This window comes from Megalops cyprinoides, chromosome 24 (assembly GCF_013368585.1).
Source record: "Megalops cyprinoides isolate fMegCyp1 chromosome 24, fMegCyp1.pri, whole genome shotgun sequence".
Classification (NCBI taxonomy): Eukaryota; Metazoa; Chordata; class Actinopteri; order Elopiformes; family Megalopidae; genus Megalops; species Megalops cyprinoides.
Genome location: NC_050606.1, coordinates 16,190,082 through 16,214,337, shown reverse-complemented (window position 1 = coordinate 16,214,337; position 24,256 = coordinate 16,190,082). Strand labels below are relative to the sequence as shown.

Here is a 24,256-nt window from a genome sequence, read left to right as displayed (position 1 = left end):
CATAAGCAGATAAACAGGCCAATGGATTTATCAGACTGCTGCAGACGCCCTGATCGAACAGCCACACGAGGTGAACCTTTCCATACAGAATCATGTGATTTCCTGCAGCAGAAGCTAAATCACAACATTCAATCAACAGACTTATTTTGTGAAAAGATGTTTCCTTAGTCAAGGCCACTGCTAAACTCAAATTTAAAATAAGCGTCTTTACTTGAGGGCGTTTTGTTTTGTTTTAAACTATGCCAAATGACTCCACAGACACACTGATGGAAGGAGGGCAAAAATTGCATTTCCTATTTTCTTTAAATAAAGGAATTACACAGAGGTTTCCCTCAGTTTTAGTCTGACTGAATGTAACATTTAAAGTGTTCTACTTTCAAGTGTGAATGGATTGGTACACATTGTGGGGAAAAAAGGGCATCAGTTATTTGGGTAGTTTCATTGGAGTGCCAATCCTGATCAATTATACTAAAGATCAATCCTTCATTAACCCCCATCAGTGTGGGGTAGTGTTTAAGATGCCCCTCTTACCCTTGTGTGCCCTCTTATTTGGGTGTATTTTTCCAATCTCATCTAAAATAATGTACATTTGAATTGCCCAATGTTAAGGGGACCCACTAAATGTAAAAAAAATTGCTTCTGTGGGTGCCAGCCCTGGCAGAAAGCTATGGATAGGCTATACCATCCTGATTCACATTTGCTGATTTTCTTTTGATGTATTTTCAATTCAATTCAATTCAATTCAATTCAATTTTATTTGTATAGCGCTTTTTACAACACACATTGTCACAAAGCAGCTTTACATTGATCCCAGGCCTGAGACCCCCTGAGAGCAAGCCTAAGGCAACGGTGGTAAGGAAAAACTCGCCAATTAACAGGAAGAAACCTGTATTTTCCAACTGAGGATTTCTATTACACCTCTACTGATATGAGACCGGCCTTAGAGTGGATCATATGTTGAAATTGAACTCTTTCTCCCTGGGTTCTGGAAGAGTAATTTCTGACAACATCCCAGGTGAGAGCAGAAAAAAATCAAAGGACGCCTTGTGCTCTATTTCACACTGTGTGGTGCAGAAAGTAGTCATTATTCATGCAACGCTTAGCTTCCTCTAAATTTGAAGGCCACAAGGCCTGCTGCTTACTCTGACACATTCAGTAAGCATGCCTCCAAAAATGATATTTCTTTCAGTAACGGAGTCTTAATATTCAGACTAAATGTCTCTGTAGTTTTATGTGGTTCCATCAAAAGATGTTATTAACTGGGAATAAAATTTCCTCTATATCTTTTTTCATGTAAGTGTGGGTATTAGCCTGTACTTGAATAAGGCTATTGATTAATATCATTTCTGAAGGATATAATCTGAGATTATTAGAAGTAAGCTTTCTATAATGTAAGGCAGAAAACTTTGAAGTGAAGCTTTTTGGACATTTTCCTATAGGTTAAAAAGAAATGAAATTTCCGTGTTGGTTGCTCCTGCAACAGTTGAAATGTTTAAATTGTATTAAAAGATAAATTTCGATGCTGGAGCCTGACCTTATGTCTGAACCTGACCTCATTAAACACAATGAATCCAAACACAAGATCTATTTTTATAACAACGATTTCTAAAAGAATTGTCAATTTTTTTAATACTTTAAAAAGTCATTGTTACATAATTGGTACAAAAGTTATACACTTATTTAACATGGTTGGCTCTTAAAACTAAATGTAAACTTACAGTTCCCTGTCACTGTATCTGTCACAGTTTGTCCACAAGCGGGCCTTGCAAGAGAATATATACATAACTTTGACAGAATAATATACTGTTCTACAGTTATTGAATTTACGGCCTGACATTTGCACCAGCACATATATTAGCACGTCAAACACTGGAACCACAGTTGCTCTCGACAACCTAATGAAAGTTTCAGCTATGAAACCAGCCTGCGTTCGTGTGAAGGTGGTCTTTTTGGGGTTTGCGGCAGCGTCTGGTCACTGTCATGTGACTGGTTAAACTCAGTTAATAGGCAAGACAAAGTATGAGGACATGGTGCTTCTACTGCTCTGTGGTCTTCTGGAAGCTGATGTCAGAGTAGATGACCGTGTTGTCAAGGTCACTGGTTTGCTGAAAGAGGTGAACAGTCAGTTCCTCCACAAAGACATCATTTGGGGCTTCACAATTTATGAGAGGATTCAAGTGGATTTCGATTCCTGTCAGGGAAGTCTGCACACTAACCATGATGATGCATGCTTTCATGTGGTTTACTGTATATTCACCATACATGTCTGTGAAAAAAGCGCTGATTGTTAAGAATGTAGCTGATGATTACCTTCATCCTTTTCTTGGTTTTCTTCTGAAGTGACACTTCAGCGTACTGCACATCATCTGAGCCCTGTTCCTTCTTTTGAGAAAAAGGATCAATACTAAGTAGTATAACAGGCTATATTTTCAGTACATTATTAAACTGACCCATTGGAGGACCATATTAAAGGACATATATGACTCTCCTGTTAAAATTGGCTGTAGTTTCTTATTTATTCAAGTATCTAAAATATTCAACATGTAGGTCATATTGGAATACATTTTATGTTTTCCACTTAAAAGCAATCTTCTGAAAAATGTTTGGATGTGTCATGCAAAGTCAACAGTCTGTCATAATAATATATAAGCTAACATATGTTATTAGAATGATATTATATATATATTATATAGGCCAATATAAACGATATGTATCGACCATACATTTTCGTTTTATTTTCAGACATAAAGACTGCAGATGTGCTTTATCAACATCCTGTAAAACAGGGCCAGTTATAGACTGAGTGAAGAATGTAGGAGAACCTGGCTGATTGTCATCAGGGTGGCAGTGGGAGAGTATCAATGGGAAACACATCATCATGCTGTGGTATTCCAATCCCACACAGTGAGTGTTACCTCTGTGTGCTTCCTGGCCTTCTTCTGAAAGGACACCTCAGTGTACTTAACATCCTCTGTCCTCTCGTCCACACACTGAAAGGATACAAACAGCTTGTGTTCATACATTTTACAGTTAAATAAAGAAGCCTAAAATTGCATTTTGTACACATTTTGCTACAGTATTTATTTTGCTATTTATCACTTAAATTCAAACCAAAGCATGACAACAGCTATGAATTAGCTACTGCTATAAATCAAATAGAAACCAAAAACACAAAGCAAAAAAATGGACAGGTAAAGAGTCAAAAAAGCATATTACAGGAGAGATAGCACTGATTAGAGGAGCAGCCTGTCTCTCACTGTGGACAACCAGGACCCTGTTGAGTCACTAGGGGGTGCTGGTGCAGCAGGAGCCCAAAGAGTTACTGAAGCCACCTGTCCCCTGCCGCTGAAGAATCCCTGTTACAGTCAACCGCTTGTTTTACATAGTTTGTTACATAAATGGGCCAAAACTTGACAACAGGGCTCAGCCTGGCTTGAGCCAGTGTCTTTGCTGAACAGTCAGTCACATAATTTTTTGTAGCTGCTTTAAATACAGACTTCAGAACCATGCATTCTAAAGGACCATTGATTTCTCCTTTAACACATAGACACAGATATGTTGAGGTTTAGCACACGTGACTGTTACTTTGAAGTTAGAAAGGAAGAGAACACAAGAAAAAAAATCCAGTTACTGGCTTACTACTGACTTACTTGTTCATTCTCTCCATGTTCCTGGGTTTCTGTTGTTGTCTTTGTACCTAAATTTCAAACAAAATAAAAATGTAATGAAACAATAGTAATGCTGTCTTACTCAGTCTTACTAGGCAACCAGTGAGGTTTATGAACAATTCAAATAAAAGGTTCCCTAAACAATTGTTTACTTCTCTCTTTACAATTTCTCACAAATCTCTGTGCCAGTCATTGGGAGGGTAGAACTGGGAGAAATGAAAAGTGAAGCTGTTAAAATAATCACAACTGACAATGAAAAACATTTTAAATAAAGCAGAAAAGGTGAAGACTTTGGATCTAAGGCAGTGGTGAACACAGTGCTAGGTCCAAGTCAAATGTGAGCATTAATGTAATTGCTGAATTTCGATGTATTAAATAAATTAATATTTCAAGTTTAAGGTGCATCTGTTGTTATCCCTTAGTTAAAAAAATGCTAACAACCCATTTTTACTATAATTCTCAAACATATTCTGAATTTGCTGTATTACTATATATCTAGTAAAAAAATAATTGATAACCATATGACCTCATGGGACAATCTTCTCACATCTGCACTATAAATCAAATCTAGACACTTTCACTTTCTATCCACAACATGGGTTTAAATGCATTTAATAGATTGTTATTAAAAGAAGTGAAAGTCTTCAGGGGCCTGTAGTAATGTAACAAGGTACTGCTTTTCATTTAGGGAAGTTACTGCCTTGCAATCAGAGTGTAAATCAGTGAGTGAATGTATGAGGGACGCTGCCATTTGTAGGTCCACCTCCTTTAATCACAGCCAATCATAATGCTTAGTATTATGTCAGAGTTCAACATGTCTTAGCAGCAGATAGAACATTCCACAAGCAAGCTTTCTCAGAATGTCTGAGGTAGAGAAGGCCATGACAACATCAAAATGCCAGTGGTGTGACCAGTTGAACTGTGCTGTGGGAATTGTTGAATGTTCCTTGTTAAGAGAGAGTAGTGGGAACAGCTTTTAGGAAGCAACGCAGTAGAACTTGCCTCTTGTGTTGCTCTTCATTCTGACGGTGAAAATAACAGCAGTCACCAGGAACAGAAAGAGGATGCTGCAGGCCACAATAACAACGGTCCAAATTTGCTTATTTTCAGAAGTACTGTAAGAAAATGAAAGGGAAGCCAAGCATACACCATTAATACACACAGCTACCATTAGCACAATGGTTGTGAATATATGTATGTGAGAGAAAGATGAAGGAAGAGAAAGAGAGAGAAAGGGAGAAAGTGAGAAAGTGTGAGACACACATGCACAAATAAAGTGAAAATCTATTTTAAGTCACAGTGTCAGATTACTACCCATTTCAATAAGATTATATTTTGAATCATGCCTATTTTATGTTTACAGAGATATTTCAAATAGTAAGTAAATGGACTGTTGATAAGACATTGATGTTTAAATCTCTGTATTGTCTCAGTGTAATGCTACATAAATCTTGCTCTTAAGACACATACTTTGACACATACTTTGACACACCAAATTTGCATGAACCGGGCACCAGAGATTACTCAGTCACTGCTTGACTGAGTAGGAGCTTCCTCCTCTGTGTGTAAGCTAAGTGTGTTCTTCATGGTATGTGAGAGGAACACATTCTTGTTGTTCAGTCAGATGTGTCAGTCAGCGGTGTCACAATTTTGGTGTTAAACAAACGTCATCAGAACATACAGACAGACAGATAAGCTCACCACATTCATAGCTGTTGGTCTCTACAGCGATATTTGGGTGCATATCACTATGTACGCAGGCTTACTTTTTCCACATAAGCTGAGCCAGTTTTATTTCACATTAAGATTCTTTGAGTTACTAGTATTCAACTGATGTGACAACTTTTTGAAATAGCAAAGAGTAATGGTTTACAAAAAGGAAGCGAACAGTTGCAGATTGCTTTCTAATGAAGGTTGAACCATATATTGAACATTTTGCAGATTGATATTTTTGAGTGTCTTCGTATATTGTGTATGTTTGAGCATTTATACATGTGTTTGTATCCATGCATTGTTACCTTTGTGTCTCTGTGCTGTGAGACCCCTGCTTGGTGCTGTACCAGGTGGTTTCTGCTCCTTCCTCAGATGTGTCTTTCCTGCTGGTAGCTGCAGCTGTAACACTGGGATGGACTGATGACTGGTGTGATGTACTTGCTGCTAAGAGACACAAACCAATCCAAATGAAGTTGAGATCATTGAAATGAAATATTGTTGCATGCTATCTGCTGTGTTGCTGAACACCGAAACACAACATTCACCCCTGCTGAAGCATTGAACTCCCATCATGGCAGTGCATTCATCGTTGAAGTTAAATATTTTGAATTTTTTTTTTCAGACAGGCCAAGAGTTCTCCGATCAAAACATACTCTCTGTGTGATTCTGTTGTATTTGCATATAAATGTTATGGCAAAACCCTAACCTATGTTTCATTTAGTTTAGTTGTTGTCATTAACTTTTATTTTACTATGAATTCACTTTAGATCAAAATCATTTCTACAAGGGTAAACAACATACAATACCCACACAAATACAATATTTTAAAAAATACACATTACAAGCAATCACCCATGTCAGAAATGTGGATACTAGAAATGTCAACACAAGCTCATATAACTTCAGTTGCTTCTGGAGAGCATTCAAGGACCGTGGCTTAATGTCTGGTTCAGTTTATCTCTTGTACTGACACCCACATTCATGTCTTTAAGAACTCATGGTGGTCTGCAGATGCTGGTGATAACTGGTTATTAGTTACACAGTTTAAGAGCTTAGGCCAATCTTCACGTATAGTAAAAGAATATTTGCACACCTAAAGACATTTTTATATGTGCAGTATTTTAATATTAAGCTTGATAAAGATTTTGATGGTGGTCCATTATGATGTCCCATTTTGAATGCTTCTCACCTCAAAATTTAAAGGCAAATCATTTATTCTGATAACGATTTAAAGTTTAAAACATATATGTCTTACCTGGAGTGACTGTGATGTAAATGGGGACTCTAACTGTGTCTACAGCGCACCAGTACCAGTCTGAGTCTGTCCTCTGCAGTCTGGTCATAGTCACAGTGAATATCTCAAGTGTGATGTTATCTGTGATTGAAACTCTATCACTGAGGGAATTGGGAGACTCAGATCTTGTCAGATTCTCCTTTGGATGCATCCCTCTACACCAGTATTTACGCATGGGTGAGTACTTCTTACTGTATCCACAGGAGACAGTGACTGATCCTCCCTCCTGTGCCGTAAACAAGCTACTGTCACTGTTGATTGACAGGCCATCTGTAAACAGAACACTCATACATTACTTAATGCATGTAATTGTTTAAGCCTCAGATAACTCCTGGCCTAGAATAAGGTGAATAATTGTTCTGCAGTTTAAAGTGTCTTGCTCTGTACATGTTTTCTTTGTAATGATTACCTGCGTACACAGAGAGATAGACTAGAAATCTTTCATGCTGGTCTTCTGTTTTTATACCACAACAGTAATATCCTGTTTCACTGTTCTTCAGGCTCCTCATTGTGATAATGAACACTCCCCAAGTTTGATCATCTCTGATTGTTAGTTTTTCAGTAGCTTTAGAGAAAGATCCTGTCTGTATGAGAACACTGCAGCTTTCTGTTGCGAGGCCTTTGCACCAGAATTTCTCATTGTGTCTGTACTTGAGGTCATAATGACAGAGAACACTGACTGATCCTCCTTCCCGTCCAATTATTTCACTCACAGATGACAGCTTCTCTGCTCCTGTGAGGGAAGAATACATACAATTTGTCAGACAAACATGGTGAAATAATCATTCACCTTCACCTTCATTGTTTCATTTTCATTTTCGGGCAGACCTTAAGAATAATCCTTAAAAGAGTTTATTATTTTACATTCCAAGGACACCAGTACATGGTTTGGTTAAACTGAAAGGTCTGTCATAAAAAATGTGACTTTTTTATAAATATTGTGAAAATGGGAACTCACTAGAGAACATTCTGCCTGTTGGCCAGTCTATTTAAGGATGGAATTAATGCAGAGTAAAGATTGATTTAAATCATCCTTACCAGAGAGAGCAGCCCAGAGAAGAATCAGAAAATGAAGAGACTCCATGACACACGTGAACCCAGCAGATACCAGCACTGAGAGTGTTGCTGGCTTCCTGTATTTCAGTGAAGAAGCTCTTTCAGTGTATCTCAGTTTCCGTTTCTTAAAGATAAATAAAACACAGTGACACCAGGGAAAGTGAAGCAGATGAGAGACACAGGGCAACCATTTTAATAGTTACTTAAAATGCAAAAATGAATTTACTGTAACTAAATTGATTATGATAATTTTCATTGCATTTGCCCACAACATTGCATTTGTTTCAAACCTTATCTTTGATCAATGAAGCCAAAGAAATCAAAGACATTTTTTGAATGAATTCATTTCAAACTAGTATAGCAATCTTGATTGCATTCTGGTAGTTTCATGCAACATGAACACTTAGAAACTGTGAAACGTTGTTCATTTTGAGGGCCCCCAAAGAGGCTGATGATATCATAACTCATCTATAATTGCTGTTGCCTACCTTGCTGTCTAGCTTTATAAATACATAAATAACTAGCTGCAAAAATAAAAATGACATTTCAGGCTACTTTGCCAAGTGTTATTGACATGTTAATTAATAACTACTTTCTGTGGAGGAAGATGGATAGCTAATTGGCTAAGTGAAAAGGTCAGATTGGCAAATCAGGATCTCCCTCCTCTGATGTCCCTGCAGAATATTGCAGCAGCATTTTACTGAGTTGTAAGCGTGCACGGTCTCTGTAGAGCGTGAGATGTTATTCCGACAGAGGTGTCACATTTTGGTGCTAAATGAATGATATATGATGCATATGAGCTGACAAAGTGCATTACAATACTGCAAATTGCACATAAAACTTTCAAAGAGTGACAATGGTTAGTATTCTGTTATAACTTGCAGTTTCTAAATAAGGCTATACAACTTTGTCTCATATTGGAGAAACATATTTTCTTTTTTTAATTTGCGTCGGTAATTTAAATTCAAAAAGAGATTTGGGAGGAGAATTTTCAGACAAGTTCTACACAATTAACAAACCTGTCCCATCCAAATAAAAATCTCACTCACCAGTTCCTCTTTGTGCCAGCTGTTAACAACATCCCTTTTCCTCCCCATATATCTGTTCCTATTTTAGTAATCAAAAGGGGGGGCAAGTAAATTCACTGACTGACCATTAATTAAAAAGGCATAGGTTTATGATGCATATCTCACTCTATAGACACCAGTGTACTACTGAAGAGAACTTAAGGATTTAATGCTAAGTAATTAGATGAGCTGCAAAAATGCAGGAACACTCCAAGAAAAAACTAAGTTAACTTTTAATTTGCAGGCACTCATCTTGAATGTCATCTTTGAAAGACAATAAAGATTACTGAAAATCAGCTTCTGTTATGACTTAAATTTTTTTATTAATGATAAAATACATTGCATTTACTTAGATGACAGTAGGTATAGCTTTCCAGTTGTTGCAAGCTCACAAGTCTATTTTTATTCACAAAACATCAAGTGGGTTTGGACGTTTAAAATAAAGTAACCGTGATGCTGATAAATGGAAAATGTGGCTTGTGGCTTCTCTAAGCATGCGTCTCAGAGTGCTTGTGCCTCTGGCAGGTTTCACTGTATACATTGTCAATCATATCACTTGGTCGGTGTCCTGACTGACTTCTCAGTGGCGTGTTTGACACACATTCTTTGTATTTTAATATCCCATTAACCCATTTCAGCTGGCGTTTAACACTTGCTTGTCCATCTTAAAAATTTCACAATACATCTGCTGACTGCGTTAAGGCAACCCCCTGTTCTAGCTGTGGCGCATATCCTGGTAATGAAGACATCTTTCTATTTGGAGTCCTCAGTTTCTCCTGGGACACAGCAATGTGGTGGAAACCAGAGACGCCAGCAGCTGCCAACAAAGAGCAGACCACACAGGCTGGACAGTGGGATAGAGCTGTGGGGACAAAGTTTACTGAAAGTAACGCAGTGACACCGAAAAATTAAGACAAATATCACACGGAACACAAATAGAATATGCTGGGAATGTTTCTTCCTGAGGATATGATCACTGAAGATAATCACACCCTGGATCAGCTTAATCCATTCTTACCTGTTTGCGTGTATGTGTGTCTGTGTATGTGAGCGCACCCTTGGGGGTTTACATACACGTCTATGGATGGGTTTGAATATAAATATCAAAGATTGCCCATTCTACCCACCTGCCCTGCTATCAGACAGCTATGAGTTACCATTAGGCTGCATTTGCTAAACATGTTAAGGCCACCAAAATCAGCGGGGTGGTGTGGGGAGGAAACTGTGTGGCTCTGCATGACTTCTGCCTGCTCTGTACGGTGTGTGGGATGCCCACATGCTTGCTGTTCAATCAGAGGTGTCAGTCACTGATGTTGCATTTCAGGTGTTAAACGAACATCAGAGGCATTAGACATGCAGAGATGAGCTCACCACATCCACAGCTGTTGCTCGCTGCAGTGTTACTTGGTTGCATACCGTTGTGTGTGTGTGTATGCGTGCACATGTATGTGTGTGTGAGCATATGTGCATGTGTGCAGTGTATTCTTACTGTAAATGTGCTTTCCTACTTGCGAGTGCTGCTTGGTGCTGTGCCTGGTTTCTGCTCGTTCCTTGGCATTATGAGATGCCCCACTAAATATACATCAGATTTTGCTCACACACATACAGTATGAAATACACACGTACACTCACATTAAATGTTCACACGTACACCCACCTATGCACCACACAAATACAAAATGTGCACACTCAAATACATATATGAAATGCCCAAAAATAAATATGAAATATGTCTCATAGGTGTGTATATGTGTGTGTGTGTGTGAGTATGTCATATGGGTGTGTGCCAGCATCTTTTACATGCATATGCAATAGTCGTGATGAGTATTTGCAATACCTTCGTATTATTTTACGTTTGCTCTCTCTGTTCTGTTTTTGTGAAAGCCAGCATCTCTACACCAAACGTTCAGTCTATTTCTGTAGACAAACCCACAAAAACATGTAGAGGAAAGTGACAGCATCACCTACTGGTGTGTGGAGTCATTGACAAGGCCTGAGAGAAAAATGCACTCTGCTCTGTTCTAATGTGGCCACTCAAGTGACACAGTTCTGAGGCCTGCTGCTGTACAACGCTGCTGCAATATTGGTCACTCTGATCTGTCAGTTAGTATCGAATCTTGGGTGCTCCTGCCCACCCATCCCAACTCTAGCTCCTCCCCCAGCTATGATACATTTTCTCATCATGACTGGGCTGTTCTGCTCTTCATCATGGGGTATTTGGGGCCCTCTTCCTCTCCAGGAGCACACCACAGTGACAGAGCTCTGTGATACGCTGCAGCCACACCGCAGAATGGCGCAACACAGTGACATCACTAGGGCTGCCAGCTGGACCCAGCGAAGAACAGACCACACAGACCAGAAGGACCAGGGGACAGAGCTGAGGGGACTAAGAAGCACATCTGTGAGAAAGACTCAATGACACCTACTTTGTAAGATAGTGTTACACTGGAGTTTTCTCAGAACAGAGAAAACAGAACAGTTCAGAGAGTGTGGCTCTGAACCCTAGCGATGACTATGAACAGATTCTCTTACACCACTGCATATTTAAATGATAGTAGCATTTCATGTATGACATTTTTGTTTTAATGATATGACTTTGTGCAGAAAGTCATGAGAGGTGGCAGTTACTGCTTGTGGATAGCTGGCTGTTACTTCCATATATAATTAATTTTTGCTCTCTCTCCAGTTATATCAACAATAATTTCAATAAGAAGTCAGGTTATGCTGTAAAAATGTATTTTGGATGGGAAACACAGCACAGCCTTTACAACCCAAGGATCATGAAAGAGGCAAACAATCCAAAGCATTTTTCACAGCTGTTCAGGTATATTTTATTAGCCTACATTGTTAGCTTCAACACATCTTAAAAGCCTATAGCATTAAATTTAATATATCTTATCAGCCTACATTGTTAGGATTATTATATCCTAAAAGCTTATATTGCCATGCTGCTTGAATATGAGTTGCATTTTTGCATTATTGGATTATGATCATTTCACTCCAAGCTACAAGCAAAGACAAAGCAAAATGCTAGCTGTGAATTTATCATTTGTATGAAACCAGTGCCAACTCCAGCTCTTCAATCACTCGTAGCCATCTGTTCCAAATAGGAAAGAGATAGTACATGTGATTAATGTCCTGAAAAAAATAAACGAACATACAAAAATTATGCACCACACCACAACATTTTTGTGTTCTGTGAGCCAGTGATTTGGACAAAAGACAGGTCCTTCAGAACAATGTAGGAATGAGGTAAACCAGAAAGTCATTGTTACATCATCAATAGTGTGCTGCTTTGTTGAAATTTGAGTTCACTGGTCTCTCATGTAAAAGTACCCAGACTTCCCCTGGCTGTAAGTCAGCGCTGTGTTTTACAGTTGTTAAGCCTGCTGCTTGCTTGGTTGTGCTGTCACACATGTTCACAGATTTCAATTATTTTGTTTCCCTTTCTCAGCTGAGGTCAAGGCCAAAGATGGTCATACATCCCTCGCATTTCCTGAGCGCTCCAGGAAACAGTACTTACGGCACTTGTACAGCCTGTTGACTCGCAGGATGTCATTGGGACTCATCTTTTTGGCTGTCCCGATTTCCACGTTTTTGTCCGGAATTGGAATCATGGTTGGCCATCCGTTTTTGGAGTACGCACACCTGAAAGCACAAGCACATGTAGTGTCATCAAGCAGCACTGCTGTTACCCAGTTCTGCACAAAGCCCTTAAAAAAGGGACAGAGGGATGGAATTAAATGTAAATTTATCTGTAGTTCCAGTTCAGTAATCATTTGACAGTAAATGGAAAGTTCCCCTGATTTCTGCTGTATTCTGGCAGGGTTAGGAAATTGTTGTAACATTACGAAGATGTCTTCAGACCATTACGGTGCAACCTCCCAGCAATACTGTGCTGACAGACCTCTCATACTGCATCACTGAGTTGTAGTCATACGGAGTCCCAAGGTTGTTGGTGTTGACTTTGACAAAATTGTGCTGCTCACCTTGAAGAAACAGGAAACATTTCAGATATCTCTGTGTATTAACTGAGCAGTCCTTCCCAAGATTAATTCAATGTCTGCCTCTAATCAGTAAAACTTAGTGTCTATGTTTCAATGCAAAGCAGCAGCTCAGGGAGCCCAGCCACAGCTAACACTAGTCTCGGACAAACACAGAATTCAGAACTGCACAGCTGGATATAGATGTATGTTCAGATTCAGATGCCACTTGGGGGCTTCAAATGACCTTATTTTGAGTGCACAGGGCATGGATATGCCACTGTACTGAACATGTGACTGGGAGTGGTGTGTGGTATGTGGCTGCCAGCAGTGGTGCGTACCACATTTGATGTTCTCAAAGAGGATTTCGATGTGCTTGTCTCGGTCGCTGCGCACGTGCTCGTGATGAAAGCCGAGGGCATGCAGGAGCTCGTGTTGGATCACGTGGCGATGGAGGCAGCCCTTCCGATCCAAGTACAAGTCCTGACGACCACCTTGTCGCCCTATGAATGACTGGCACCTGGAGCACGGGAAACATCACTGAGACAAATGCTGAATGTGTGTCAGATTTCTGCAGCACACCACAGTGCATGACAATAAGAGTACTGGCTCCTTTTATTCAGAGAGTGTATGAAGTGATGCACAGACTGTGAAATCAGCTGGCAGGGTGGCAGCAACAACAAAATGAAGACTGTAATAAAAAAAAAAACAGAGAATCAAATATATAACCAAGTTTTTTAATGTGGATGTTGTCTGCTTTTTATTATTCCTCCCACTTGTATTGATCTCATCTTGGTATGAATTCTTTCAGGAGTGTAACATCCCTGGGTATGCATAGACTGTACCGCAGTAAGTTGTGTGACTTGGTTTAGAATAGAAATGCAGAATTATCTTATGAAATAAACAACCTTGTGAGTAACGTGCATTGTATCAACATTGATAATTCCAGCTCAGGGCATGGTTTATTCTTAAAGGTCTTGCATTTCATGTAAGATGGAATATAAATTAGAGGCACTAGAAATTCTAAAGATGACAACAGAAAACAGTGTAGTACTTAGTTGTTGAAATATGTCAGGAGTGAAACACCCAAACTGAAAATAAGGTTGTGCCCTCTATAAAAAAACACTACTGTAGTTCAGGATTGTCTGGCTTTACAATGCTGCTTCTGAGAATACATACAGACATAAGGAATTCTGTTCACAGTAATTCACAGTACCCTAAAAGCCCGGGTATATAAACCAAATTTTTTATGCGGGTCTCTCAGAGGAGATTAAAAAAATGAAAAAAAAAAGGTCAAATGAGAATACACAACAATACATATACAAAAATACGTAATTAATAAAGACACACACATACCCTCTGCCAGTCATAATATACAAATAGTCTTTGTCCTCCTCCTTTTTCCGGGGCCTGAATCGGATGCAGGTGGAGGAGGTAAAGGATTTCAGACCCTCTTCAATTATATATGTCTCGTTTTGCACTGACAAAGCACACGTCGACATTTAGGTTAATCACACTCGCTCTCAATCACAATCATTCTCGCAATCATTTTTCCCCTATGACATAGTATCACAAAACAATCTGCTCTGTCTTCAAACGTTTCAACAGTACACCAGCACCAGCCCTGCAATTCCTTTCAAACAATTCGACGCAACATTCCCAGCACATGATGATGCCTTAGCCAAGTGTGTGTCTAGCACATAAGCTACATGGATTCAGTGTCAGTAAAGGTTACTTACAGTACTTTTTGGAGATCTCATAGGGCACGTAAACTTTCCCATTGGGAGACTTAATCCATTTGCACTTACAGGATGTGCAGGGGTCAGCGTTATGCAGCCCACCAGTAACAGAAATGTCTCCAAAGACGATGAGTGGCTTATCAGACTTTTGCCCTTGAAAAGAGAACAGAGTCACTATGAGTTTAACGAAAGTGTATTCTCCATGAAACACCGCATTACAATAAGTATTGTGTTTTAGATCAAAGAGCACACAGAACATATCAGGAACATGTACAATGCTTCCCTCTGTATTCTGTACTTATAGACTAAAGTTTCAAGTGTCATTTTTGGGTCTGCACTGTAAAATTGTGATCCATAACTACAGGCTTCGTTCCATGATGATGCAGTTTGTGATGTTCCATGTTAATGACATAAAAAATGGGACCATTAATTGTTTCATGACATAAAAGCCTGATATAAGACATGAGGGAGACCAGGGAGTGAGAGCGAGTGCAAGAAAAACATTAGGGAAGGCAGTGAAATCAATTTTATATTGATTTAAATCCATGTTCTTCTTCAGCACATAATGTAATGAACAACACATTTACTGTACAAAGTTGTGACATACCAATATTCCTGTTAGCTTTCTCGATTATGGCTGAAACAGAAAGTTCTTCCTCTTCAAAGCTCTTGTCTGTCAAGGAGGAGTATTACACATTTTAATGCATCCAAATAATATAATCAGTTAGATCAATACATACAGTAATCACTCAAGTTAACAATAAGTTATGTCGACTCAACGTCTTCACTCTCCCAAAGAAGCACATTACTCGTTGCCCATGGTATGCATACGGAGATGAGCGCCATTATTGTAAAGAATCTGATGGATAAAAAACTTGATTGATAATAATTAATCAGAACCAGACTTCCATGTGTTTGTAAGTGTGAACATTATGATTTCAAGATATCTCACTTAATTTCAGATGGTGGGTATACTCAAAGTCCTGGTTGTCTTCTCTTTCAGCCAAAGTCTCAGACAAAATCCGCTGTTGGTATACAAAAAAGGAATACATGGGGATTATTAAAAATGCATGTCAGTATGCACATATCAGAGAATGGCAAATCAGAATGGATTTATTGAAGATGGATCTAAATAAAGCATATACTGTATTTGGTTTCAGTATGTAGTTAGCCAGTATTTGATTCATGAGAGTTACTATTTTAGAAGCATTCCTCAAGAATTTGAGATTAGTTGCATAATTCATACAGGTAGTATATGTCATTATAAACAATATTTTATAATATTGTTGAGTACCAACAGTGACTTAACAAGTGTGGCAATTAACAAACCTGAAGAAATGTGGAGCTAAGTATTGTGTAAAAATGTCCAAACAGATGTAACATTTTCACTTTCATTATTTTTTTAATAAGAGAAACCACGGTAATATCCTAAAACAAGCTAAATACAAAAACATAATAACAAATAAACAAATGAATTTGTAGCAAATAATAGAACATAAGAGATAAGAAAAGGAAATATTTAAAAATAAGTGATATACACAACATACAAAATTCAACGTATAACTTTTTTATTAAGTCAGCCCTAACCATTTCCTAAGTTAGGTGCATTACATCAACATTTTTGTCCGTTTAGAATCACAAAACAATTACCGTAAAGAAATTGTACTACTTTTCTCAATCAGTGGGTTATTTTCTCCATCACAAATACTCGATTTACCAATTAGGGCAAGGAAGCCTTGTCAGTGCACAGGTGAAGAGCTGATGTAAGCATGTGAATTAGCTGTCTTTTCAGCTGTTGCCAGCTCTTAACGATAAATTTAAAATGCAGTCTTTGGTTTGTAATGCATACATGAAAAGTGAGGCGTTTCTTCTTACCTTAGAGGGGTAACAGTGTGCCACGCAGAGCAGAGTGAAGGTGAGGGTCACAAAGGCAGGAGACATGATGGATGGATTGCAGGTCCCAGTTCCTTTGCGGTGCTGGCAGACCTACAGTATATATAGAGCAGAAAGAAGCTGGGTTCCCCCTAACAACGGAAGCTCTAGCCAGGCTGCTAAAATTATGTTGTAAAACCTTATCAGTTTCAGCTAAAGTTGTCACCAGGCAAAGACTGCACCTTCCTTCTTAGCTGTTAAAACAGAAAAATGTAATTAAATTACGAGAGAAAGTAGAAAAAGAAACAAGATGCACTGATGACAGTCAACACGAAATTAAATTAGAGCCAAACCATTTCCTTATTCATTTAAATCCTACAGTTTTATCGCACTGTGATTCTGTTACGATACTACCACGTACATTTCTGTTTACTTTTATACAGTATATTACCTCATTTATAAAATCCAGTCCCTTTAGATGGTACTCTTCAGATGTTATTTGGACTAACACCATAAACATGAGGTGCTTCTGTAGTTTTCCTTTTCATTGATGATTCCTCTAACAATATGAAATAACATACAACACCACACTGTGAAAAGAACACACAATGCTTTATTTTGTAAATGGCAGTAATATATTGTCTGGACTATGGCCATTTTTAACATCAATGAGTTTTGACAATAAAACACGATTCTCAAATTTACCACTTGCACCACTTGGTAGAAATGAAAATAGGAATTTAGTATTAACACTTTATGGTTCAGTCCTTTTCTATGAATTACTCAGATGTTTTTTTGTCTCATTTGATGAACCAGTGGTCACTGATCCAATTAATCATTTATGCACTTTTTGTCATTTCATTGCATCACATTTGCATTGCCAGACTGGAGTGACTATGGACTATGAACTATGAATCAGTAAGGGCTTGACACAATTAACACCAATTTAAACCAGCACAACTGCATTCCTAAAGGACTGTGGTTGAAGGCATTTTAGATTAAATGTATTGTTCAAAAAAGACATGCAAGCTTGTCAAGATTTTCCTAGCTAATCACGACTGTTTCTTTGCAAACACGAGCAGTCATTTTGAGCTGCTTTACTGCAAGTAACCACCTGCTGAGTTCTGAACTCATGTTTTATAAACTTCCATCTGAATTTACAGAGGCATCAGGTCAGGCCTTATTCAGTCTAGATTTTTAAAATATAGATTTATATGTTAATCTTGCATGACTTTTTAAAAGCAACATATACAAACTGGCACAATATGACAAAAGTGTTTCTTGGAGCAGGAACTGGTGAGAAAAGGCTTTCGAGCATGTACTGTATGATATAGCAAACAGATAAAACTATTGAAAGTTACTACAGTGCTAATGCAGATATTCTCTACAGAGCAGAGAGCTGTGATGCTAAACTTTGCTCATTATCACACGCATAGTCATTCACTATAAAGGACTGGTTTGTGGCATATCTAGTGTATGTCTAATGAAACAGGCTTTAATCCATTCAAGTCCAGCAATCAGTTCTGTTGCCAGTGTCAACCTCTCTTTTCCTGGTTTAATGTTGTTTGGGGGAGTTATATTCTCTGAATTTACAGAGGCATCAGGTCAGGCTTTATTCAGTCTAGATATTTAAAATATAAATGTGTATGTTCATTTTGTATGACTGTTTGAAAAACATCATCAACAAACTGGCACAGTAATGAAAACCGGCAACAGATTGAGGAAGATAGCCACCCAAAATATGTGTATTTTTGCGACTTCCTTTGCAACACATCACACCTAAATTTGTCACAACAAGATAACATCTGTGAGCTCCAGCACAGTCTTTAAAAATTGGTCAAGTGCAATTCATGAATGCAGAAATGAATAGAATGGTTACTTTATTATTTGCCTCTGTGTCTGTGATCTGCTTGGTGGGGCCGGTGGTGGATTCCTGAGGGGGCAGCAGGATGGTCTGTGGGGCGTCCCACAGCTCCTGACATTGACTGCTTGTGAACAACCGAGCTTAACCTATCTGAGGACAAAATGAAACTCATGTAATGAAGGCTGCTGAGTGTCCCAGACATTAAAAGCAACGTTTCAAGTGCAGCTTTAGCTTCATGGCCTTGGTTTGAAAATTGGCTGTGCTCATAAGCAGAACAACCTGGCTTCGTTCTGCCTGAATGGAGGTAGGCAGGTCCCCTCTGCTCTTGACACAGTGGGACTCGTGCGGTGCGCCTGTGGGCTACTCAATGTCAGGAGAGTGCGCCGCTCCTCAGACAATGTTTGCTTCCTGGTGCATTGTGGGGGTTGTAGTGCAGGAAAATACTTGTGGCAAGCATGCCTGTGTATCGAAGGATTGCATGTGCCCTGCCCCATGCTCAGGTTAGTTGAGTGGATATCATTGTGCTGGTGACAAACTTAAAAGCATAACTGGTGACTAAAACTGGGTGTGAAAAGGGGAAAAATAATAATAATAAAAAAACTAAACAAAACCACAAAAGAAAATAAAATAGGAAATTTGTCATTTCCCAGAAGTGCATTGATTGTAGATAAGGAAACAATCTGGATTTTAAACCCAGAGCTTTGAGTCACCCTCTCACCACAACTTCACAAAACCAGCCATGTGGCTCTACCTCATCAATGTGTGCACAAAGCTATGTCACATGACGAATATCACTTGTGGTTAGTTTTGGTATTATTGCAAAGTATCATTCATTTCTGCTTCCTGTATATTTGAACACTTTAATCAGAAATATGTTGATGATGTAAACTGAATAGGATGATAGAACTCCACACAGTGTTTAGAACCAGAAAATAATGAAACAGACAAGCATTACATTAGTCACAGATGCAGGTTACGTTATTGTTATTTAGCAGAAGATCTTACACAGTGCAACTTACACATCTAATAAAGTGGCATGAATCATTTGCACATGTAGGACACCAATAACCACACAAGAACCGTCAGTGAATCATCAGTGCCAAAAACAGCACTGAGATCACAAATGTATGCCTTTATTGACAATTGCAAAGCAATATGTATTTGTACAGGCCTATTCAGAGAGCAGTTCACTTTGACACATCTTACAAGGCTGCACTGTGGTCTTGTTTGCCATCTTCCATGAGATGCATTCTAATTTTATTTTTACTCTCGGGCAAGTAAAGAAATTGGATTCTTTATTGGTTCATGAGCATGTCACTCTAAGCTACAAGCACAAGCAAAGTGACACCCCAGCATGCTTGCTGTAAATTTCTCTCTCATGTTAAACCCATACACAGGCTCTTCAATCACTTGCATCCTCCTCATTCTAAGACAAAAGAGACGATACAAGTGATTAATGATTAACATCCTGATGAATAAAAACCTATTGCTTGCTTTGGCTGCTGGCTATGCAACTGCACATGTGCCAACTTCCTAGGCTCCTTGTGCAGTAGTGCCCTTTTCTTGACTGAGTTCATGGCCCAAGATATAGTCATGCACACCCTCCCTTGGCTTCATAAGCATATTCCCAGTGAAACATATTAACTTAAATACTTACAGCACTCGTACAGCTTGTTGACTCGCAGAATGTCATTGGGACTCATCTTTTTGGCTTTCCCAATTTCAACGTTTTCATTCGGTTTTGGAATCATGGTGGGTTTTCCATTTTTGGAGAAGAAATCCCTGAAAGCACAATCACATGCGCTTATCATTAAAAGCAGCACTGCTGTGACCCTGATCTGCACCAAGTCTTTAAAAAGGGATGGAGAGATGGATTTAAGGGAGATGGAAATTTATCTGTAGTTCCAGTTCACAAATCATTTGATAGGAAATAGAATTTTTTCTTGAATGCTGCTGTATTCTAGCAAGGTTAGAAAATTGTCATAACATGACCACAGTGTCTTCAGAACATTATTGGTGCAACCTCCAAGCAATACTGTGTTTACAGACCTCCCATACTGCATCACTGAGTTGTAGTCATACGGAGTCCCAAGGTTGTTGGTGTTGACTTTGACAAAATTGTGCTGCTCACCTTGAAGAAACAGGAAACATTTCAGATATCTCTGCGTATTAACTGAGCAGTCCTGCCCAAGATTAATTCAATGTCTGCCTCCAATCAGTAAAACTTTGTGTCTATGTTTCAATGCAAAGCAGCAGCTCAGGGAGCCCAGCCACAGCTAACACTAGTCTCGGACAAACACAGAATGCAGAACTGCACAGCTGGATACAGGTGTATATTCAGATTCAGATGCCACTTGGGGGCTCCAAATGACCTTAAACTGAGTGCACAGGGCATGGATATGCCACTGTACTGAACATGTGACTGGGAGTGGTGTGTGGTATGTGGCTGCCAGCAGTGGTGTGTACCAGGTTCGATGTTCTCAAAGAGGATTTCGATGTGCTTGTCTCGGTCGCTGCGCACGTGCTCGTGATGAAAGCCGAGGGCATGCAGGAGCTCGTGTTGGATCACGTGGCGATGGAGGCAGCCCTTCTGATTCAGGGACAACAACTGTAAACCACCTTGTCGCCCAATGGAGGAGAAGCACCTGGAGCACAGGGAAGATCACTGAGACAAATGAATGTACATCAAGACTCCTCAATTCGGCAACACACAGTAAGGGTACTGGTTCCTTTTATTCAGGGAGTGTGTGAAGTGATGCACAGGCCATGAAATCACCTGGCAGAGTGGTAGCAACAAGAAAATGAAGACTGTAAAGAAAGAAAAATACAATCAAAGGTGCATAATCCCTGTGTTTTCATAGGTCTACAATCAGGAGGTTCTGTAGTTTTCAGTACTTCTCCCACCCGCATTTTTCTCATCTTTATATCAATTTCTTTCTGGATAAGAAAGGCAGGATCAACCAATTAAAGTACAATTGTTTTTTTCTTTTTTTCTGTATTTTTTACAATTGGATTTTTTACAGTGATTTGTGATCCTGCTTTAGGTTCTCATATATACTTCTTGGCCTCGGTTTCTCATATATTCTCACTTCAGATTGATCCACCTAAATGGCAGTTTCAACCTGAACGGACCCATGTTTTATAAACTAGATCTCAGAAAACTCAAAACTGTCTATATCTATAGTTTGAAGTTAATGAATCTCAGACTTCTGCTTGTACTGTACAAGGCAGAAATACTTAAAGGGTCATAATTTTAAACAAAGGGTTTGTACAAAAAAATGAATATTGTTAACTTTTTCTTCCTAACTCTGCAGGTGTGTATTAGAAATTACTTTTACTTAGGGTACAATATAATTAATTATCTGCGCACTTCTCTGCTTACTAAGACTTTACCTTTAAATCATGTCACAACATATTGTTTAGTTCACAGTACCCTAGTAACCCAGGTATGCAGACCAGATTTTTTAAGTGTATCTGTGTATCTCAGAGGAAATAAAAAATAAATAAGAATACATAACAGTCAAGTAAGAATTCACAACAAATACACAATGTAAGAAGACACAGACATACCCATCGTGACTCGCAATGTACAAATAGTCTTTGTCCTTGTTGTTCCAGGGAATGAATCTGATGCAGGTGGAGAAGGTAAAGGACTCCAAGCTCTGTCGAATGATGCTCACCTCGCTTGTTGCTGTCAAAGCGCACATGTTCACGACATGTGAGTTAATCAGATTCACTCTCAATCACTGTCATTCTCACAAGCATATTGTTCTCCGTGACACAGTATCAGAGAGCAATCTGCTCTGTCTTCAAACGTTTCAACAGTACACCAGCACCAGCCCTGCAATTCCTTTCAAACAATTCGACACAACATTCCCAGCACATGATGATGCCTTAACCAAGTGTGTGTCTAGCACATAAGCTACATGGATTAATGTCAGTAAAAGTTACTCACAGTACGTGTTGGAGATCTCGTAGGGCACGTAAACTTTCCCATTGGGAGACTTGATCCATTTGCACTTACTGGATGTGCAGGGGTCAGCGTTATGCAGCCCACCAGTAACAGAAATGTCTCCAAAGACGATGAGTGGCTTATCAGACTTTTGCCCTTGAAAAGAGAACAGAGTCACTATGAGTTTAACAAAAGTGTATTCTCCATGAAACACCGCATTACAATAAGTATTGTGTTTTAGATCAAAGAGCACACAGAACATATCAGGAACATGTACAATGCTTCCCTCTGTATTCTGTACTTATAGACTAAAGTTTCAAGTGTCATTTTTGGGTCTGCACTGTAAAATTGTGATCCATAACTACAGGCTTCGTTCCATGATGATGCAGTTTGTGATGTTCCATGTTAATGACATAAAAATGGGACCATTAATTGTTTCATGACATAAAAGCCTGATATAAGACATGAGGGAGACCAGGGAGTGAGAGCGAGTGCAAGAAAAACATTAGGGAAGGCAGTGAAATCAATTTTATATTGATTTAAATCCAAGTTCTTCTTCAGTACATAATGTAATGAACAACACATTTACAAAGTTGTGACATACCAATATTCCTGTTAGCTTTCTTGATTATGGCTGAAACAGAGAGTTCTTCCTCTTCAAAGCTGTTGTCTGTCAAGGAGGAGTATTACACATTTTAATGCATCCAAATAATCTAATCAGTTAGATCAATACATACAGTAATCACTCAAGTTAACAATAAGTTATGTCGACTCAACGTCTTCACTCTCCCAAAGAAGCACATTAGTCGCTGCCCATGGTATGCATACGGAAGTGAGCGCCATTATTGTAAAGAATCTGATGGATAAAAAACTTGATTGATAATAATTAATCAGAACCAGACTTCCATGTGTTTGTAAGTGTGAACATTATGATTTCAAGATATCTCACTTAATTTCAGATGGTGGGTATACTCAAAGTCCTGGCTGTCTTCTCTTTCAGCCAATGTCTCGGACAAAATCCGCTGTAGGTATACATAAAAGGAATACATGGGGATTATTAAAAATGCATGTCAGTATGCACATGTCAGAGAGTGGCAAATCAGAATGGATTTATTGAAGATGGATCTAAATAAAGCATATACTGTATTTGGTTTCAGTATGTAGTTAGCCAGTATTTGATTCATGAGAGTTACTATTTTAGAAACATTCCTCAAGAACTTGAGATTAGTTGCATAATTCATACAGGTAGTATATGTCATTATAAACAATATTAGTTCAGTTTGTTTTATGTATTAAGTAACAACTGTGACTTAACAAGTGTGGCAATTAACAAACCTGAAGAAATGTGGAGCTAAGTATTGTGTAAAAATGTCCAAACAGATGTAACATTTTCACTTTCATTATTTTTTAAATAAGAGAAACCACAGTAATATCCTAAAACAAGCTAAATACAAAAACATAATAACAAATAAACAAATGAATTTGTAGCAAATAATAGAACATAAGGGATAAGAAAAGGAAATATTTAAAAATAAGTGATATATACAACATCCAAAATTCAATGTATAACATTTTTATTAAGTCAGCCCTAACCATTTCCTAAGTTAGGTGCATTACATCAACATTTTTGTCCATTTAGAATCACAAAACAATTACCGTAAAGAAATTTTACTACTTTTCTCAATCAGTGGGTTATTTTCTCCATCACAAATACCAATTTTACCAAATTTACCAATTAGAGCAAGGAAGCCTTGTCAGTGCACAGGTGAAGAGCTGATGTAAGCATGTGAATTAGCTGTCTTTTCAGCTGTTGCCAGCTCTTAACGTTAAATTTAAAATGCAGTCTTTGGTTTGTAATGCATACATGAAAAGTGAGGTGTTTCTTCTTACCTTAGAGGGGTAACAGTGTGCCACACAGAGCAGAGTGAAGGTGAGGGTGATCACAAAGGCAGGAGACATGATGGATGGATTGCAGGTCCCAGTTCCTTTGCGGTGCTGGCAGACCTACAGTATATATAGAGCAGAAAGAAGCTGGGTTCCCCCGAACA

The 24,256-nt window shown here is 38.7% G+C and overlaps 1 protein-coding gene across 1 annotated transcript; it reads right to left on the bottom strand.

Moving 5' to 3' along the window:
- Positions 1–2,036: 2,036 nt before the first annotated feature.
- Positions 2,037–24,167, bottom strand: LOC118771568 (low choriolytic enzyme-like). Its single transcript, XM_036519575.1, has 11 exons — positions 24,099–24,167; positions 23,158–23,230; positions 22,813–22,878; positions 22,212–22,364; positions 21,827–21,947; positions 20,723–20,901; positions 12,706–12,787; positions 12,281–12,446; positions 2,916–2,990; positions 2,311–2,382; positions 2,037–2,105 (listed from the first exon to the last, which is right to left on the bottom strand). Exons 1-11 carry the CDS (start codon positions 24,165–24,167, stop codon positions 2,037–2,039), a joined length of 1,125 nt encoding a protein of 374 aa, XP_036375468.1.
- Between the last annotated feature and the right edge of the window lie 89 nt (positions 24,168–24,256).

Bases quoted from the DNA above. Each gene is read 5' to 3' on its own strand.
- LOC118771568 (XM_036519575.1), bottom strand. From the start codon at position 24,167: ATGTCTCCTGCCTTTGTGATCACCCTCACCTTCACTCTGCTCTGTGTG. The intron at 20,902-21,826 runs GTATGTCTGTGT...CCTGTGCTCCAG, and splicing joins TACATTGCGAGTCACGATGG to GTGCTTCTCCTCCATTGGGC. The intron at 12,788-20,722 runs GTACACACCACT...TGTTTCTTCAAG, and splicing joins CTTTGAGAACATCGAACCTG to GTGAGCAGCACAATTTTGTC.